Here is a 19,730-nt window from a genome sequence, read left to right as displayed (position 1 = left end):
AAAAATCTGTCCATAGCAGCCCTGGTTCTAGACTGCTTTGCTTGGACACGACTTTACATCAAAGCTGAAAAAGTACCAGATCACAGGCTAAGGATATAATATACACAAATTAAAATATGAACATATGAGAATACTAATATGATTAGAAACTTTTAACATAAAGAAAAAAGTTGATCAAAAGAACAAAATAATACTAATTCTGTAAAAATAATCGATTGTGTTTTTATGAAAAACACTTTAGTTTAAATTCAACAGATTTGTACAATATAAAATTTTACACAGCAGAACAACAAAGATAAATACATAAAATAGGGTTAGTTTCCTGTCTACTGTACTTAAAAAAACTAACTGCAAAAAATAATTAAGCAGAACAAATATTACAAGTGATTAACATGAAACAACAAATCATCACAGTTTAGCAAGTGTTACTGCATGGAAGTCAGTTTAAACTTAAAACTTAAACTTAAATTTGCTCTTATCTATTTCATGTTCACACTGAGAGAACCTATAATAGCCATTTTCTGAATTGTGCTTTGGGGCAAAGACAAAACCTGGGGGTGACAAAGCCCCCCTCCGCCCAGTTTCTGTAACGCCAGACAGAGTGGAGCGACGCTAGCTGAGTCAAATGAACAGACTGGTTTATTAACAGATTTTACAGATAACAGAGCCAAACAAACAATAATCTCACCAAATACCAGAGCCGTAGTAGTATAAACAGTCCGTGTTTGAAACCAAAAGACAGTCCAACCAAGCAATAAATCCAAAAGAGGCAAAACAAGAGACATAAACCGGTAAACCAGAAAAGAGAGTTGAAACGAAAAGGCACTAGAAGAAAACATGAGAAACGCTTAGTATGCAACCAAAGTCGACAATACCTCGCGAAGATAGTTTACATAATGCAGCCTTAAATACAAAATACAAGATGAGCATAACCCGGAACTTCCTCAGAACACAGGGGAATCTGAGCGTCGGAGCGTAACGTGATTGGGCGAAGGAGAGCGACTGGCGGTGACGCCATAACCCTTGGGATTCTGGGAAATAGAGTCCGGAGGTGTGGGAGGAGAGTCAGGTGGCGTGACAGTTTCGACACAACACCAGTTCTTATTCTCCTTCTATTGTTTAATGGTTAATGATGGCCTGACACCTTTAAATTCTGAAATGTTTAAAAAAAAAATTTCATAAAGGTGTTTGCAACACATTTCACCTTGCAAATTAAATAAAACATAGTTGGAAAAAAGAGTGGTTTTAAATTATGTTTAATAATTTAATAAATATTTTAATGTTTGTCTAGTAATCAAATTTAATTTTTTATATTTTCTTTGTATAGATACTTCTATCCTGTTTTCATTGCATTGCTGGTGTGACTGGAAATTTTCAGATGTAGGACTAATAAAGGGTCCTCATATCTTATGTCATTTCTAAAGAAAATTAAAATGAACATTTTAAGAAGTTCTTGAAACTTTAGAATCAGCACTGGGAGGCTGGCTTATGATATTTAAGAGTATACATGCTTGCATTTGCCAACATGCACTCCAATGGTCAGTTTTCCACTTGATTTTAGGGTTGAACCTTCATAATGTAGAACACTGAAATTATGATATAGAAACTTTCATTAGGTGAAAGCTTTAAATTTAACCCCGTAAAAGGTTCTTCACACTCACTTCACTTCTCCCCATAATTTTACAAGGAGCCAAATGTTCTATAATAGAATCACTGCTTTGGAACTCTTGGTGGCTCTGTTTTAAGACCGTTCTAGCAGCATATGGAGACCGATCTTTCTAGCAGCATATGGAGTGTTAATTAAGTCTTTGGCAGAGTACACTCATATCTATATAGTGAGTCTGTGGATGTTTGGGAATCTACCACTCTGTAATGGGCACAGTGGCGGGTACAGTTCAGCACAGTGGAGTGAGTGTTCAGCGCTGCCGGAGTTGGAACGGGTTCAGGAATGGCGCTTCTGAAACGAGGCGGTGCACAATCTGCAGATGTTAGCGAGCTGTCTGTCTGTCCTGCATGCCGTGGGCAGTGTGTTCGCATGTGTGACGGGTGGGAGATACAAGGTTCGAACTAAAATTACCCTCTGCTGCCTTGGCATGGGGTGAAAGATGAGGCAAAGTAGATGTTAGCTGGTTGGTCGGCTGGTGGTGGGGGGGATTTTTTTGCACGTCACTTTCCCTCTGAATAGGCTATTAAAAAGACAGCCGGCTTGCAGCCTGATCTCACCGCGCTGGTATACCATGCTGACATCATCAAGGCCGCCAAGGTGTAGAGTAGGTGGCGTGCACTTATTGGGCAGAGGGGGCGCTAGAGAGACTCTCTGTTTTTGAAAAGGTACAAAAGTCCTGCGTGAGTGCTCAAGTTCCCTGGATACTCAGAATCTATTTATTATCTTTCCCCATCCGTGACCCTGACAGTTAATTTAAGCCTCTGATTCACCCACTATTCATTTCCCCAAAAATTCTAAACGCTCCAGCAAGACAAGAGGTGGAGAGGGACGGAGATGGAAAAAAGTATTAGGACATCTGCTCATTTAAGAGCGAATAGAGAAGAGTCCACATGTTTAAGATAAATACTCGTAGTATTTATAACAATCTATAGCCTTCTATTCTCCAGAGAATCCTACTCTTTTAGCAACATTCCTCTTCAGGGACTACATATATAAGCAGTACACTGACTTTGTTTGTGAATGGTGAAGTGGAGGGATGCCAGGGTTTCAGTTTGGAGTCTATGTTACCTTCTGTCTCTTTCCTTTTAGTAAGGCTACCTCCTACACTCTGATAATCTGATCACATTCTCTGTTCTCAGTAAATTTCATCAGAATTAATTCTTTGCTAATCTATTTTTCCTGAGTTAATGAATGCCCAGCAGTCCAGCCTGAAACTGATAGAAGTTTGCACCGCCGAGGTCTCCCGCTACCCGCTTCAGACAAGTTTCCCACCATTCAGCTACTACCACCTACCTCAGACTAGTTGCCCACCACCATTACTTACTATGTTTACTATGTTTCTAAATGCTACTCTTAATTTTATATATTTTTATCCCATTTTCTTCCCAATTTACAAGGCCAAATACCTGACCCACTCATTAGGACTCCCCTTATCACTAGTAATGTCCCAACACCTGGAGAGTGAAGACTAGCACATGCCTCTTCCGACACATGTAAAGTCAGACTCCGCCTCTTTTCCAACATTACCAATTAGCATCACAGTGCGCTCAGAGGAAAGCACAGCGACTCGGTTCTGATACATCAGCTCACAGACGCATTGTGCTGCGTATATCACCCTTTAAAATAATATGTTGAAAGAGCGCCATCTACTCACCCAGAGAGAGCAAGGCCAATTGTGCTATCTTCCGATCATAGTGTCAAGGCTTTGGAACACTGGACCACTTAGTTATTTTAGTTTTATTTTATAATACTTACATTAACCCTTAATAAAGTTTTGATGGTGTGGTGCCAGGATTTCTGGGTGAGCTTGTGTCTATGTTACCCTCTGGCAATCTCTTTATTAGACTGTAATATTTTATAGTTTTTTTACAATAAAAATTACTATAATTTTTACTTCCTTGATTAGAATCATCACTACTATAACTATAATAGTACACCTTCATATAATAATAGTCTAATGTGAGTTTACTTCCTTCTGAGTATTGACTTTTGGTCAATAATAATAAGCAGATTTTACCAGAAGAGGATGGGTCACCCTATTTGTAAATCATGGTACCTCCCACGGTTTCTACCTAATTTGTGTCATTTATAATGTTAATAATGCTTACTCTGTGTAGCCTACAATCTTGTGTATGTATATATCATATCCACCCATCAGCAACAGCTTGAATCATATGATTAGAACGTAAAAAAAAAAAAGCCTCACAGCCACTAAATGTTGTTGGCCGTTTAAGATAAGCTATGCTAAGCTATTGTCAGCAGGAAGAGGACAGAGGTAGATGAATGAAGCTCAACCTTTAGCCCTGGGCTTTAGTTCCACTGACAGATCGACAAACCACTCTACCCACACTAGGCCCACTCTAGGCTGTTTGACATGATGCCGGAACCAGGGATGGTGCTGAATTAGCCTGGGTGATGCAATTCACTAATGCCTGGTTGCCTGTTCGGCAGCTCTGGGGATTGTGAGAAAAATTCAGGCAAACTGGAGGTTCTGGATTTATTATATTGGCATAAAAATCCCAAAAATCCCAGAGGTGTCCAGTTATGGTCCGAGTTAGGATGAGTAATATTTGTTTATGGACAGCTAAGTAGATACATATTGTATCTTGTGTTTCAAGAAGAGCTTATGTCTCTGTTACACTCTGGCCCTATTTTTATTTAGGCAGTCAGCAAACTGTAAGACACTGGATGTCCATGCAGCTCTTGATCTAGTTAGGATCAGTACTGGATTGGCTTTCAGTTAAAGTGATTTTGTGGGTGGTTGAGTGGATGAATGTTAGTGTTTCAGGGTGAGCTTGTGTCAGTTAACTATAACTAGCTATGTTAGTTTCTGGGTCTATAATTTTAGGTAGGATGTTACAAGTAGATCTACATTAGACGTTAGACACACATTAGCTGTATTCGCATGCGTGAGGCAAGCTGCTTGGCAGTTGGTTGGCAGCTCTGGGATTGTAAGAAAAATTCAGACTGCAAACTGGAGGTCCTGGAGGTACTAGAGTGAGCTTTTCAGCTTTTCAGTACAGTGCTTAGACAGTCATCACTGGGGACATGGCCCAGGAATGGAGCAGGAATGGGGCAGCATTAGGGCAGGAGGGTGTAGGATTGTGGCAGGGGCGGGTGGGGGTCAGTTTAGGGGTGTTGCTTGCTTCATATCTATATCTTAGCAACTGAAGAAGCACGATACCCTGTCCAGTTGTTGTTGCTGGGGATTGGTCAGCAGGCTGGCACTGACCCCGCCCCCCTGGTTTGTGGGCTGTAGAAAGAATAACCCATCAAAGCATCTCCCACACTTGAGCCACTCCTGTGCACTTGACCTATCTGCACTTTAATGTGTCTGAAACAACTTTTGCAACTTTTTATTGTTGATGTTTAGTCATTTTTTATTTGTATATCAGAGACATATCTGTTTTTAACGTAGATCTGCCCGTTTACGTCGCTTTGATAGATGTGCTTGGGCCACTTGTTGACAGTTTTCAGTTTTCGAGAAGACCATCGTCTGGCAGTATGACGTCCCCCTATGCAGCTGTACAGTTCTACCCGGAACATGCCTTCCAACGGTAAGTGGGGCGGCATCATGTGTTTCGGTTTAAGCGCTAATTTCATATTTACTGTCTGTTACGATGTCTGAATTGACTGAAATGTAAACTTGCATGCAGGTAAAATGGACTGGCTCTATATGCATGCTCAGTTCAGTTTAGAATTAGGTTATGTTCACACTGCAGGCAAATTAGATATGTTTCACATATCAGATTTTAGATCAGATTGGATTTGCATGCCTGGACAAAATCACAAATCACAAAATCAACATCCTAAATAATAAAAGATTTTTTGTGATTTAATTGCTAATTAATTGCATTACAAACAAAACTAGAATAAATGAACTAATAAAATCAATAAAAAAGCAAAAAATGACAAATAATGCTTGGACTTCAATTTGAGCATTCAGCGCATTCAGATTGAGATACATCTGAACAAATTCAACTATAGTAATTGCATTTCAAACCACCTGCTTATATGGTTTGAATCTGATTCACAAAAATGTGATTTCTTGTGGTTTCTGGCAAACCAACATCAAGCTAGATAAAAACGAAGATTTAAAAAATCAGAGTACAGGTAACCAGTATAAGTGGTTGGATGATAATGGTCCCAGTGAAATTTCTTTTTATAAATATATACTTGTGTTTCACAAACAACATATAAACCTCTGTTGGCTTGGCACGTTCCCCAGCCCAGAACTGGCGCAGCACCGTGGATTAGTTTACAGGTTCTGTTCTATTTGTGTGATAAGTGGAAGCTCTGCCGGTCCAGTCTGAGACGATGGAACGGTGTCTGGAGATGGGGATGGGTTAAATCCTCGTATCTGCGCTCCAGCTGCTGCCGGGTTCATATTTATAGATGCATGTTCTTATGGTAACAATGCAAGTGTATGGGAGTGTCTGGCCTTTTGGCCAGTTGGACCAGATACTTGAAACCCCGGAGCTGTTGGGCTGCTTACTGTTTAAACACTACTGGATATTAAACACAGATAGAGCTGGATAACAAGTGCCAATGCAAGCTGTGGGTTTGGCCAAACCGGCAAACACACAACAACAACACAACCTTGACAAAAAGTTGCACTGATTATCAATAACATTGTCACAACACAACCCACAAAGAGAAGAAATCATGGGCATGTATTTTTTATAATATATATATATATATATATATATATATATATATATATATATATATATATATATATATATAATATACACATACAAAATTACAGTCATGTTCCATTATCCATGACAATAAAACACATACATTACAAAACTCTCAAAATGTTTATTATTTTGGGTACGAAAACGACTGTCACAATGTAACCAGGAACTTTCTCTAACAAAAGGTTAGAGACATAGACAGTACATAATTTCCCTTTTGCATTTTGGAACATGGAACATAGATATCAGCGTCTTCACTAGTTATATACAATATATTTGTTTTTTTATTGCTAATCAACTGCATTACAAACAAAACTATCATTAATAAATGAATAAAATCAATACAAAAGCACAAAATACATTTATCTGAATACACAGGAGTGAGTGTAATAAAGCATACTCACTCCTGTGTTCTGTCCCAAGCTCCAGGTAACTGATAACGGTGTGTGTTGAGCTGTGAGCTCAAACAGTTGTGTGTACCTGCTGCAGATGTTTTACTTTCAGGCAAGCTGAGTGTTTCTCAGTGCCTTTTTGAGTGCATGTAAAGGTGTGTTAGTCAGTGTTAAAACAGTGTGGACATCGTGGCTTTTGGCATTCTTAAACCGTGATTTATATCCAGCGTGAGAGAAAGGCCTGAATAAACATCATTAATCAGAGGTGAAGCGGAGCGGCCTGCAGTGAATGGGCTGAATGGATGTGGCAGAGCTGCCATTAGCCCGAGTTCATTCAGATCTTTTTCTCCGTCTCCGTCAGCAGAACTGAACCCGATTAAAAGCACGCGACCGAGGGGTGGACCCCCCCCAGGGTCTGTCCGCCTTTTGTTTAGCCTGTGTGTCTGTCCTGCAGCCAGCGGTGTGAGGGATTGAGGGGCGGGGGTTGATGTGTTGGTGGGTGGGATTTCAGAAGTCTTTGAACACTACCTGTCTTTTGATTAATGAAGTCACAGGAGAAGGCTACCGCCCTCACACCCCCAGACCCCCCCGCCCCACAGATCGCACGGCTCTGTTTGTTTTGATTGCATTTTCATCGCTGGATGTGCCCAACCTGCCAGGAGACAATGGGCGGCCCTGTTTAGCCGCGACCTTTGACCTCGTCCCGTCTGCAAGAGGCCCAGACTGCGGTTAAGTGGACGAGGTGCACCTTCCCCCTCGGGCTGAATACATAACTCCCCCAGTAACCGGACACCGGCCGCCCACAGCCCCCACAGCAGCTCCCAGTACACATCAAACCCACCACACACTGCAGAGCCATGCAGAAAATAACCACAATAAAAAATAGAGATCAGACCACTATTGTCTCTAAGGAAGTTTTCAGGCCGTTTAGAAAGTGGAGGACTCCCATCATCTCTGGAAGTTTAATATTCAGTACCAGCCGTAAGTTTGGACACACCTCCTCATTTAATGTGTTTCTTTATTTAATTTATTTTCTACATTGTACTTTATTATTAAAGACACCAAAAACAATTTATAGACACATATTGAATTATGTATTATGTAGTAAACAGTAAAAAAAGTGTTTGGCCTCCTCAATCCCCTGATCTAAATCTGATGAATAGAGATGGTGATTTGGGGTGATTTGGGATGAGCTGGAGCTTCACAGCGTGAAGGAAAAGCAGTAACTATTGTTCAGCACCTCCAGGAACTTCTTCAAGACACTGAGAAAACTATTCCAGGTGATTCTACCTCATGAAGACACTGAAATTAAAATACCAAGAGTGTGCAGATCTGTCCTCCAAGATAAATGTGCTGCTTAGAAGTATCTAAAGTAAAATAAAAACATATTCTGGTTTTTAACACTTTTTGTTGAATAATTCTGCATTTCTTCATGTACAGCTTTAATATATTCTTCAATATCAAACTTACAAGGAAAAAAAATCATTAAATAAAAGAAAACACATTTAATGAGAAGAGGTGTGTCCAAACTTTTGACTGGTACTGTATGTAGGTAAATAAGATATTTATATTTGAAACCTATTTAAAATTGGAACAATTTCATATACTGATACTGTATATGTCTGCCCACCAAAACGTGTTTTTATATATATACGGCTTGAATGTGGATCTGATGGTTTATTTTGTAAATAATATTTATACACAGAGAGAGATTGCTGTAAAGTAAGCTATTGTGAGATAAGGATGATACCAATAAACCATGCAAGCATGTTTTCTCCACTGATAGGACAGAGGTCAGTCTGGTGCGAGAGCAAAAATGTAAATATATCGAAAATATTCTGTGTTCCAGTGTGTACACATGCGCAGTGTAAAGCTGCTTTAACACAGACCGCTGTGTTAAAATGATTCGCACTTGTTAATGCGTTGACAGCCCTAGAGGATATATAGATAATATAACCTGCTGTAGCTTTATGTGTTTATATACAGTTAAAAAAGATATATAGATCATCTAACCTGCTGTAGGAACAAAATAAAAGTAGCTGTGGGCTGAGACATTTTGGGACTAGTGTTGTCAATCAAGTAACAAAAATAATCAGATCAAATTCTGTGGTTAATCAGTATTAATCACACCTTTTTCCTATTAAGACTAAGCTTTTAATAATGGATATTTAAATATAAATAAAATAATAAATGTTAGATTGGCAAAATAAAATTATCTTTATATAAGTGGGGTCAGTTGCTTTGAAAGTATTGATATTAATCACAACAATATTCTGTGATTAATCATGATTTTGAAAGAATATAAATGCTTGTACCTCATAGAGAGACAAACATAATTGAGAGTGTTAATGGTGGAAATGAATGCTAGCTCCATATTCCACCACATGGGAAGGGAGTGTACCAGCAGGTGTGTGGGAGTGTGCATGCACGTACCTGCACATGAGAGAGAGATTCAATCCATATATCAGCAAATAAACCAAATAAAAACGTAGGTCAATCCACCTTCTGAAGTTCCTTCTCAGTTTGCCACTAATTACCACTACCTCTGTAAATGGAGTGAATCTAAGGTAGAAGGTTGCGGCCTAACATGGTGATGTGATTAATTTGCATTAAAAACAGGAACAAATATCCAGAGTCAATGCGTTATCATTTGATAGATAGACAGATTGATTTAGACATATAATTCATGTCCCAGGTTCAGTGAGTAAGCACTGCTATCAATATGCCCTAGTGAGCCCCGGTTGGTGTACCTGCTTACCTGATTGATTTACAACATGGAACCGAGGCTCTGTGGTCGCCCCAACTGTGAGCTTTCACACTGACCCAAAGAGCTATCTGTGGATGGCCCTGTCGGAGAGCCCTCCTGTCACTGCAGGCTGTAAATCACACAGCTTCAACACGTGTGTGGTATCGTATGTAAAAGGCCTGGATGCCTGGATGTGTGGGTGCTGTACCTTTTTGTGGGACCATGATGTCGTTCTTGGCTGATGTTCCTCATCAACTGGACCATGTTTTTGGCCATGTCCCAGAACCTCCGGGGCTAACAGGGTCGACTTCGGGTCGGCCTACACCTCCTCCTTCATCCTTTCTGTGATCTGAGTGGTGATTATGATATCATCGTTCACAGTCTACTTAGCAAATTTATGCAAATTTTTAAATTTTAAATGTATTCATTTCAAGCAGTTGCACAGTATGTGTTCACACCCAATAGATTTCTCCTGCTTCTGTAAAATTATACAATTATAAAAATATGCATTTGGTAAGTTTCTTTATTCACACAGAAAATAAATATATGTATAATATATTTAGAAAAAGTCCAAAATAGTTTTAAAAAATATATTTTCATCATTATCGAGAAAGAAAAACAATACACCTAAAATGCAAAATAAATATATTCGAAAATGTATAAAATTGCCAAAAAAATGCATATTCCTTTAATTTATCTCAATTGTTTGCAATGCATTTCAAAATTAAACAATATTTAAATATTTAAAATGTATTTCACATAAGTAAATATAAACCCATATATTTATTTTTGTAGGGCAGTTAATTTCTTCACTGTGCACCATTTTACCAACATCTCCATCCAGGTTCAATGATGATGATCATTATGATAATATCATAACTCAATCAATCGCAATACATTAAGAAAAAATACATTTAGGCTATTTTTTCTATTTCATTTCCATATGGGCTGGGTCTGACTTGAAATAAATTTGTCATTTTACACTATTTTACAGACTAATTAGATAAAATCTGTAAATTTTACCATGTAATTTTTTTTAAGTATTAGCGATTTTGATTTAGCTTATTTAACTTAAAACACATTGCATTGCATTCAGAAGGTAAAAAATATATATATTTGTGCCAAAATATGAAGTAAATATTTTTATATTTTGTCTTTCTCACACAGGTGCTTTTGTTTAATGCTTACACTAAGCACATTAAAATATTCTTATTTAAAAAGCAAAGCTACCCTGAGATATTATAAGCTCTAGTTTGATTTTCACACACACCACACCACACTGTAGTTTCTATCTCCCTTATAAAAATACAGGCAAATACCAGCATTACTTTAAATTTGTATGAAGTAAATTTTGAACTAATTGATTATAAATGGACACCACTAACAACATGATATAGGGGATTTTTTGCCCTTCAGTACCCTGCATGTACCCCTCCACCAATAATAGACAATAAAGCTAAGCTTAGAGCTAGTAGTTGAACCACTGCATATAGAAATCAGACAGTGTAGTTTTATGATGATGATATCATGACATTGGGCTGTCAGTCGAGCTTTCAGATCTCCAGCAGTGAATCTGAAACATGCCCCCCCGCCCAGAGTGACCTGAGAACGTAGCCGATCAGCACCTGCTGGAGACCCATAAAATGCCCATGTTGTCACCGGCCGGAAATGTTGACGATATTAAATGCAATAACACATAAACGATCTGAGCGGTCATCTAATCCCCGCAGAGGAGGACGTTAGGCCAATTAATAGGCATTACATCCTGTTATATATCAGTGTCTTTTAGTTCTGCGGTACTGAGCGCTGTAACCCGGGCCAGATCCGGTTCAGGGTCCAGATAAATGAACACTCAGGAGCAGATTAGTGTGCTATAAATGAAACTCCACTCTCTGTGATATGAACACTTCACTTACATTACTTAAAACTGTTTATCATCTACTCTGTGATTGAGCTCTTTACTAAAGTCAAATGTTAAGAGGGAAGGGTTACATACTTAAAAATTAGGAACAATTTACTGGAAAAATTTAATGAAAAAAAAAAATATTTAATTGTTGAGATGAAAACAAAGTAATTCATGCCCAAATGCCCAAAACTCATCTCAAACAGACTGAGCTAAAATAGAAAAACATTCTGTGGTCAGACTAAATAAATTTAAAAGAAAAACTCCAGACTTTCTGAATCTTTTGATGATACGATGTGCTGTAGACGGGGGATATACAAAGTCTTCAGATTTTTAAGCTTATGCATTTTTTTTTTAATTGTTTAACAATTTTAACATTTTTTGGCAGATTGGGGAAGCTCACGCAGGTTGCCAGTTGAGGACACTGAACTGTTCGCAAAGATGGGTTTAAGAACTTTTGCAATGTCAATCAACAAATCATGATCTATACGTTAATCAGATAATATTTATGCTTGTAGTGTTTTTATTGTTTACACATTATCAAACAGCTTATGTGGAATTTATAAAACTTTGTTAACTGTTATTAACCCTTATCCCCTTTGACTTAGTACACAGCAAAATGTCAACTCCCAGGGTTGACATCAACATGTTAAAAATAGTTAAACATTTAACACCTTGCCAGTGTTCCTTAATAACTTACATTTGTATTTGTTTAACTCCCTTATTTGTTACACTAACTCTGAAAAAAATAAATAAATTAGAAGATACGACAATTGATATTACAAAACATCCCTGATACATCCTGCCTGGAACTTTAATCCTGCATTGCATTTCTTGTCACAATTTACAGTACAGAAGATGGTAACTTGCTCTTATAGCCTAAAACACATTGGCTAGGCAAACAACCATTATATAAAATATAATGGAATACCCAATGGAAGGTAGCCATGGTGGGCAAGACTACACACTGATGGTAAGTTAGAATTGGGAGGAGCATGTCCCTTATGCAAATAATGAATTTAATTATGCAGAGTTTATTTATTGGGCATTATTTATTCGGTTTATTTGGGTTAACACTAAAATATTCAATTCTGTCAAATAACTTTAACACTGAAAACCAGTAGGGGATAAATGCCCTTACTGAAAATCTGAAACCATCTAAAACCACCTGTTTATCTACAGTTTTAGTATAAATAAAATAGAGGTAATTCCTGTAATAACTGGGATATTTTGTGATGCTTTTGTTTTCACGGTTGTCATGTTTTGTTTAGGTTTATGAGTGAAAACAGCGTGGGAGAGTATTTTGTAATAATTCTAGAGAAGCAGCAGAAATCTACCCCGCATGAATGCATGACCACTTTTATGGAATGAGCACTGTGTAGATAACTCCACAAACGTCCCTCAGATTTTAGTGGGATGGAGGAAAGCTGAGTCATATTATTCACCAGGAATGAGTAAAAGACCAAACTACAGTATATGAACTAAAGTAGTGGGACTCTTGCTTATTTATTGCTTTTTCTGAAATTAAGGGCATTTAAAAGAAAATATGTTATCTTGTTTTTGCTGGAGTAACTGCCTCTACTGTCCAGAGAGGACTTTTTACTAGATTATGGATTCACAGCATTGCTGTTGATCCTGAACAATTGTAGTTTGCTGAGGCTAGCATAAATACTCGTATGAATTCTGGCAGTTACATTCCTGGGAAACCCTTGCTGTGTGTGTGTGAGCATTATCCTGCTGAAAAATGCCATTTGGAAGTTCTCCCACGAGAGACAGCAGCACATGTTTTGACAGGATGTCCAGCACATATCTCTGAGCTGTTGGTGTCCCTCAAATGGTTCCTAGGGGTGGCTGACTGTCGTATGCAATGCTTCACAGCATCATACCAGCAGTTTTTGGGGCAGCGTGTCACTTCAGAGCAAAGGCAGAGCCAAGCAGCCTCCATACTCAAACCTGACTGTCGTTGGATCCCAAGTAGAATCGTCTAAAGAAGATTTGGTTCCATATCGTTGCAGTCCAAGTTTCTTATTCACAATAGACATTACTGCAAATAAAGGCGGTGCTGGCTGGAGAACAAACAATGACCATTCTGCTTCACTCAAAATCTGTACATTTTGTGAAATTTGAGTTTTTAACTGCATCGTAGAGGCATGTGTAGAAGTCCATGATCTCTCAAGGTACACTACTCAAAAATAGCCTCTCACAGCATTTTTATTGTGCAGCACTTTTCTACTCCCTTGTGTGGTAAGATCCAGTGTCTTCTCAGACCACACCTGTAGACCTTTAAATATCTACGTACCTGAGACAGAACTGTGTGCCAATTTTTGAAATTTAGGGTGCGTTCTTTTATTCTTTTTTTTTTGGTCAGTGACTGTACTTCCTGGCACTGGTGAGACTCTTTAGTGAGCACTCATTAAGGCTGGAAGATGCTTTCTTTTCTCCCATGACAGGCTTGGCAGCTCGCTGTTATCTGAGTAATCCAACCCCGGCCTTCACCGTGTGCCGCACCTCTTTGGCGGAGCATGAAAACAGGGGGATTGACCACGCTTTTCTCACTGATCTGTTCTTTTTAGGGAACCTTTTAAGCAGAGAAAGAAGAGTTCTCTGTGTTTTTGAAGCCGCTCTGCCAGTCTGCGCCCTTCATCATTTAGGAATTAGCACTAATTCTGTGGTATTTCGGTCTCAGGCCTATCCCATAATGCTTATTCTGTTGTGATGTTCAGAGGCAGGACTGACTGCATGTCAGGTCAGCGTGGATCAGGATATGCGTGAGCTTTAACGAGAGTTTAGTAGTTTAAGCTCAGGCCACACCCACCTTTTTGGCTGAGCATTAAAGAGGACTCAGTACACAGTGTGCGCTGCACTGTGTGGCAATATGTGGGAATATTGTTCTTAGTACTAATTATGTAAACCGTTTGTGTACAGGTTTTTTGTACTGTGTTGCATTGTGGGACTTTTATTTTGAAAATATGTGAATGCCCTCATATGAATATATACATATACACTGCTCAAAAAAATAAAGGGAACACTCAAATAACACATCCTAGATCTGAATTAATGAAATATTCTCATTGAATACTTTGTTCTGTACAAAGTTGAATGTGCTGACAACAAAATCACACAAAAATCATCAATGGAAATCAAATTTATTAACCAATGGAGGCCTGGATTTGGAGCCACACACAAAATTAAAGTGAAAAAACACACTACAGGCTGATCCAACTTTAATGTAATGTCCTTAAAACAAGTCAAAATGAGGCTCAGTATTGTGTGTGGCCTACACGTGCCTGTATGACCTCCCTACAACGCCTGGGCATGCTCCTGATGAGGTGGCGGATGGTCTCCTGAGGGATCTCCTCCCAGACCTGGACTAAAGCATCCGCCAACTCCTGGACAGTCTGTGGTGCAACGTGACGTTGGTGGATGGAGCGAGACATGATGTCCCAGATGTGCTCAATCGGATTCAGGTCTGGGGAACGGGCGGGCCAGTCCATAGCTTCAATGCCTTCATCTTGCAGGAACTGCTGACACACTCCAGCCACATGAGGTCTAGCATTGTCCTGCATTAGGAGGAACCCAGGGCCAACCGCACCAGCATATGGTCTCACAAGGGGTCTGAGGATCTCATCTCGGTACCTAATGGCAGTCAGGCTACCTCTGGTGAGCACATGGAGGGCTGTGCGGCCCTCCAAAGAAATGCCACCCCACACCATTACTGACCCACTGCCAAACCGGTCATGCTGAAGGATGTTGCAGGCAGCAGACCGCTCTCCACGGCGTCTCCAGACTCTGTCACGTCTGTCATGTGCTCAGTGTGAACCTGCTTTCATCTGTGAAGAGCACAAGGCGCCAGTGGCGAATTTGCCAATCCTGGTGTTCTCTGGCAAATTCCAAGCGTCCTGCACAGTGTTGGGCTGTGAGCACAACCCCCATCTGTGGACGTCGGGCCCTCATACCATCCTCATGGAGTCGGTTTCTAACCGTTTGTGCAGACACATGCACATTTGTGGCCTGCTGGAGGTCATTTTGCAGGGCTCTGGCAGTGCTCCTCCTGTTCCTTCTTGCACAAAGGCGGAGGTAGCGGTCCTGCTGCTGCGTTGTTGCCCTCCTACGGCCTCCTCCACGTCTCCTGGTGTACTGGCCTGTCCCCTGGTAGCGCCTCCAGCCTCTGGACACTACGCTGACAGACACAGCAAACCTTCTTGCCACAGCTCGCATTGATGTGCCATCCTGGATGAGCTGCACTACCTGAGCCACTTGTGTGGGTTGTAGAGTCCGTCTCATGCTACCACGAGTGTGAAAGCACCACCAACATTCAAAACTGACCAAAACATCAGCCAGACAGCATAGGTTCTGAGAAGTGGTCTGTGGTCCCCACCTGCAGAACCACTCCTTTATTAAGTGTGTCTTGCTAATTGCCAATAATTTCCACCTGTTGTCTATTCCATTTGCACAACAGCAGGTGAAATTGATTGTCAATCAGTGTTGCTTCCTAAGTGGACAGTTTAATTTCACAGAAGTTTGATTTACTTGGAGTTATATTGTGTTATTTGAGTGTTCCCTTTATTTTTTTGAGCAGTGTATAATGTATTATGATAAATAATTATATGTTAAATGTGTTTTGCCTTATGTATTGTAATTGTTTGAAATACATGCCCATAGGTTTATTTCTGAATGGAATGGCAAAAACATGTTACATAGGTACATATACAAGTTAAGAAATAAAACAAATGTATTTTAATTTATATTTAGTACAAATATATTATTTAACTCTATGAAATATACTAATATATAATTAGGCCATTTTCATAGAGTGCATTTATGTTTCTAAGAAAAATAAAGATTATTTTAAATATATTCTATATACTATTTTGAGTATATTTTCAATATTTCCAAAACGACATACTACCAAGTTTTATAGTTTTTATGTGTGAAATATAGATATAAATAGGAAAGCCCATTTCTATGAAAGCCCATTCCTTCAAATTAAATTAAATAAATCCAGGGCAGTTTTTTCATTACTATGTAAACTGATATCTCATGAATTTGAAATACTAAGTCAGCAAAAAAAAAAAAACATATTTAAGTAACAACTAATTATCTCAAAATAATCAAGATGTAAATAATAATGAGAAAAAAACATGCTGTATTTTATTTTAAATGGAGAGAATGGGCTTCCATATGCTTTACATAACATGACATGACATGACATGACATAACATAAAACATTTATTTTCAGATGTCGTATATTTTTTCATGTATTTTTAATTCAAATTTATGTTCTGTATGGGTTAACTATGGGTCAGATATATACGCCAGTTCATTTACACTTTACACTTTACACACTGTGTACTTTTTTATTTATTTATTTATAAATTACTAACTGTATTTATTTATTTATTTATTTATTTATAGAGGAATTAATGTATTTATTTATAAATAATTTATGTATTTGTTTATAAATTAATTCATTTAATTATTTAGTCATTTATGCCTATTTAGTGTGCTTTTTAGTGTGATAGTGTGCGGTTTAGGACGCATCCCGCTGTTAGGCGCGCTAATACCTAGTGTTTAGTACACTAGTTTGTAGTTTAGGACACAGCCCAGTGGATGCAAGCCCAGACCTGCAGAACAGCTAATAGATAATTCGGCGCAGGGGAGCAATAAATCCACCCAGCGCTGTTATTTGGACAGTTAACAGCACCTGAAGGCAGCCTGTACATAACCTATCTTTAATATTTACAATTATCGCAGTAAAAAGCTCTCTGAGGTAAGCTAACAGAAACTAATGGTATTAGCTATCAAGCTGGCTAGGTAGCTAGTATGCTAGGTAGCTATAGCTATCGTCTACAGTGGAGTTGTATTGATTCATACACTCTGTTTGTTTGTGCAAGAACAGTGTATTTAATATGTTAAATTACCTTATGGTGCTAGCTAGCTTAAGTTTAATACAAACAATTAGTAAGTTAGCTAAGTTAACAGTTGAGCTGACAGACCAACACGAACGTTAGCTAGGTAAGCTAGCTAGCTAACTAGCTTAGCTCATCTGTTTAGCTGCCCAGCCATGGCAGCGCTGACTTAACGTAAGCTATTTGCAGAAGCTATGTTAGCTAACTAGCTACATGTCCACATATTCATGGACATTTAACCCTTTCAGACCCTGCATCCTTTATAATGGACATCATGTATTTGTATCTCTATTTTTAAATGTTTTTCTGCACATAAAACTATTTAACACTATTTGAGAGTTGCTGTTGCCCATCAGAATAAAGCATAAACCAGCCGATGAACAAGTTTACAAACTGTTGAAACAGCTAATTATAACTAATTTAACATAATTTACAACATGTTAAATTAAACAATTTACAAATGTACAATAAGCCCATAAAAAAAAATCATCCAATATGAAATATAAAATATTATATTATTATTATTTTTTATTTTAAAATATAAATAAAACAATATATATATATATATAAATATTTGAGTTAAATTGGATTTGTTTGCTATTTAGATTTTATATATAGTCGAATATGACAGAAAACAGCATTTCTACCTTTTTTTTAATCACTGAAGATAAATCAGGTCTGAAAGCGTTAATCTGATAAATGCGTGTATCTACTTTTTTACACATATGTGCAAATGCACACACACAGCTTGCCTGTCCTCTTTAGAAAATATCTGCCAATAAAATTGTACCATGCCTAATGCCAGGCGTGGACTAGACTATTTTTAGTAAAAGAAAAAAATCACACTTCACATTTCTCAATATATATCTACTAGAGACATATTATATATATAATTTATTTTACTTTAATCCTGGATATATGGCGATATTTGGAGTGCATTATTAGCATCGTAAAATTCTGGACCATTGACCTCTGTTAAAAACCTGATAAAATTCTTATTTTTTAACATCTCAGTTAGATGTGTGCCATATCATATCGTATGCAATAATAAAATGTAATTTTCCTTTGTTGCAGTAGTGTATTCTTGAAATATTTTTTTTTGTCATATCACCAAGCGTATCACTATCGCGAGAACACCATAAAATATTGTGATATTATTATAGGGCCATGTTGTAGCTACTGCTGTGGACACTGATCAAACAGCAGCTAGATTTCTTAATAGTTCAACAGTTCAGTAGTATCCGTGTACCATTCTTTATTTTGATATACAATTGAGAATCAAAATCAGGAAATAAAAAACTATTCATAAATTAGTTTTTTTAATAAGATACCAAAAACAAATAACGGCTTATATTTTCTTGTTTTTTATTTGATGATCCAAACAAAAATGGGAAATTAAAAAAATTGGACCAGAAGTCTTATCTTAAATACTTACTGCAGTAACACACAGGCAGTCATCCTTTACCAGTAAAATGTTTATTTCATTTATTCATGACTGGAATTGATTGTATTAAAATTCAGTAGAAAACCTCTGCAAAGTAACGCACACTCTCACCACACAGGAGGCTTTTTGCAGCAGGGAGCTGAAGGCTAGTCTAACAGTAGCAATGCCAACACAGCAAAATCTGGACACTGTATTTTCTAATTGTAACACAAGAGCATTAAAAAGCAGCAAGTTAGAAATGTAGCTAACTGTAACAGATTATGAGCGGAAAATGCTCTTTCCCTCCCTCCGTGCTCCAGTCTTAAACTGCAGTCCAAAATGTGGTCCAAGAACCACATTTCTCTCAAAATACTACGACTTTATCCTTTTGTAACATAACGACTTTAATTGTAAAATATTGTGACTTTAATCTTGCAAATTATGACTTTTCTCTCAAAGTGATTTTTTTTAAGAGTGGCCCAAATAAAAAACAGTTCACTTTAAGAATAAAGTCATAATATTACGAGATCATACATACAAGCTTTAACCATTCTGTTGAGGGAAAACGCTGGTACGTTTGTGTGTACCACGTAAGCCTGAGAAGTCACGCCTGACGTGCCTGCTTCACCATAGCTTTAGAAACGATCCATTCTCTTTATCAGAATGTTCTGATTTTGGTTTCTCTCAACAACAGACAGCTCTTCCTCTGTGGAAGGTGGTGGATATAAGTTGAATGGAGTTCCTAAACACAGAGTTTTGTTTTGTGTTCAAAACTATACCGTTCAAGCAAACCTTTCCTCTATCTCCCTGTAACTAACTGAGTATATAATGTTACATATTCTGTATGTTTATTATCATTAATGGGTGTAACCTGTATCAGAGATCTGCTGCTGCACTTTCTTACACAAAGAAAAATAAACATGGCCCTCTCCTCCATGTCATTACACAGAATAAGTTGGATAAAGTCCCCAGTACTGAGCTGTGAAGCAGT

At 38.1% G+C, this 19,730-nt stretch overlaps 1 protein-coding gene across 6 annotated transcripts in view; it reads left to right on the top strand.

Moving 5' to 3' along the window:
- The first annotated feature begins 5,028 nt into the window (after positions 1–5,028).
- Positions 5,029–19,730, top strand: part of tp63 (tumor protein p63) — an 87,493-nt gene continuing 72,791 nt past the window's right edge. Inside the window, exon 1 of one of the 6 annotated variants that reach the window (XM_049479349.1) lies at positions 5,029–5,223. In XM_049479349.1, coding sequence (XP_049335306.1) covers positions 5,171–5,223 — 53 coding nt within the window. In that variant the 5' untranslated portion in view covers positions 5,029–5,170. Of the gene's footprint in view, positions 5,224–17,014; positions 17,178–19,730 lie in introns of those variants that run through there. The other 5 variants (XM_022675487.2, XM_022675485.2, XM_022675488.2 and 2 more) reach the window with 5 other exon arrangements.

Source organism: Astyanax mexicanus, chromosome 5 (assembly GCF_023375975.1).
Source record: "Astyanax mexicanus isolate ESR-SI-001 chromosome 5, AstMex3_surface, whole genome shotgun sequence".
NCBI lineage: Eukaryota > Metazoa > Chordata > Actinopteri > Characiformes > Acestrorhamphidae > Astyanax > Astyanax mexicanus.
Note: the sequence above shows the minus strand (reverse complement) of the source record. Positions and strands in the feature narration are given on the sequence as shown.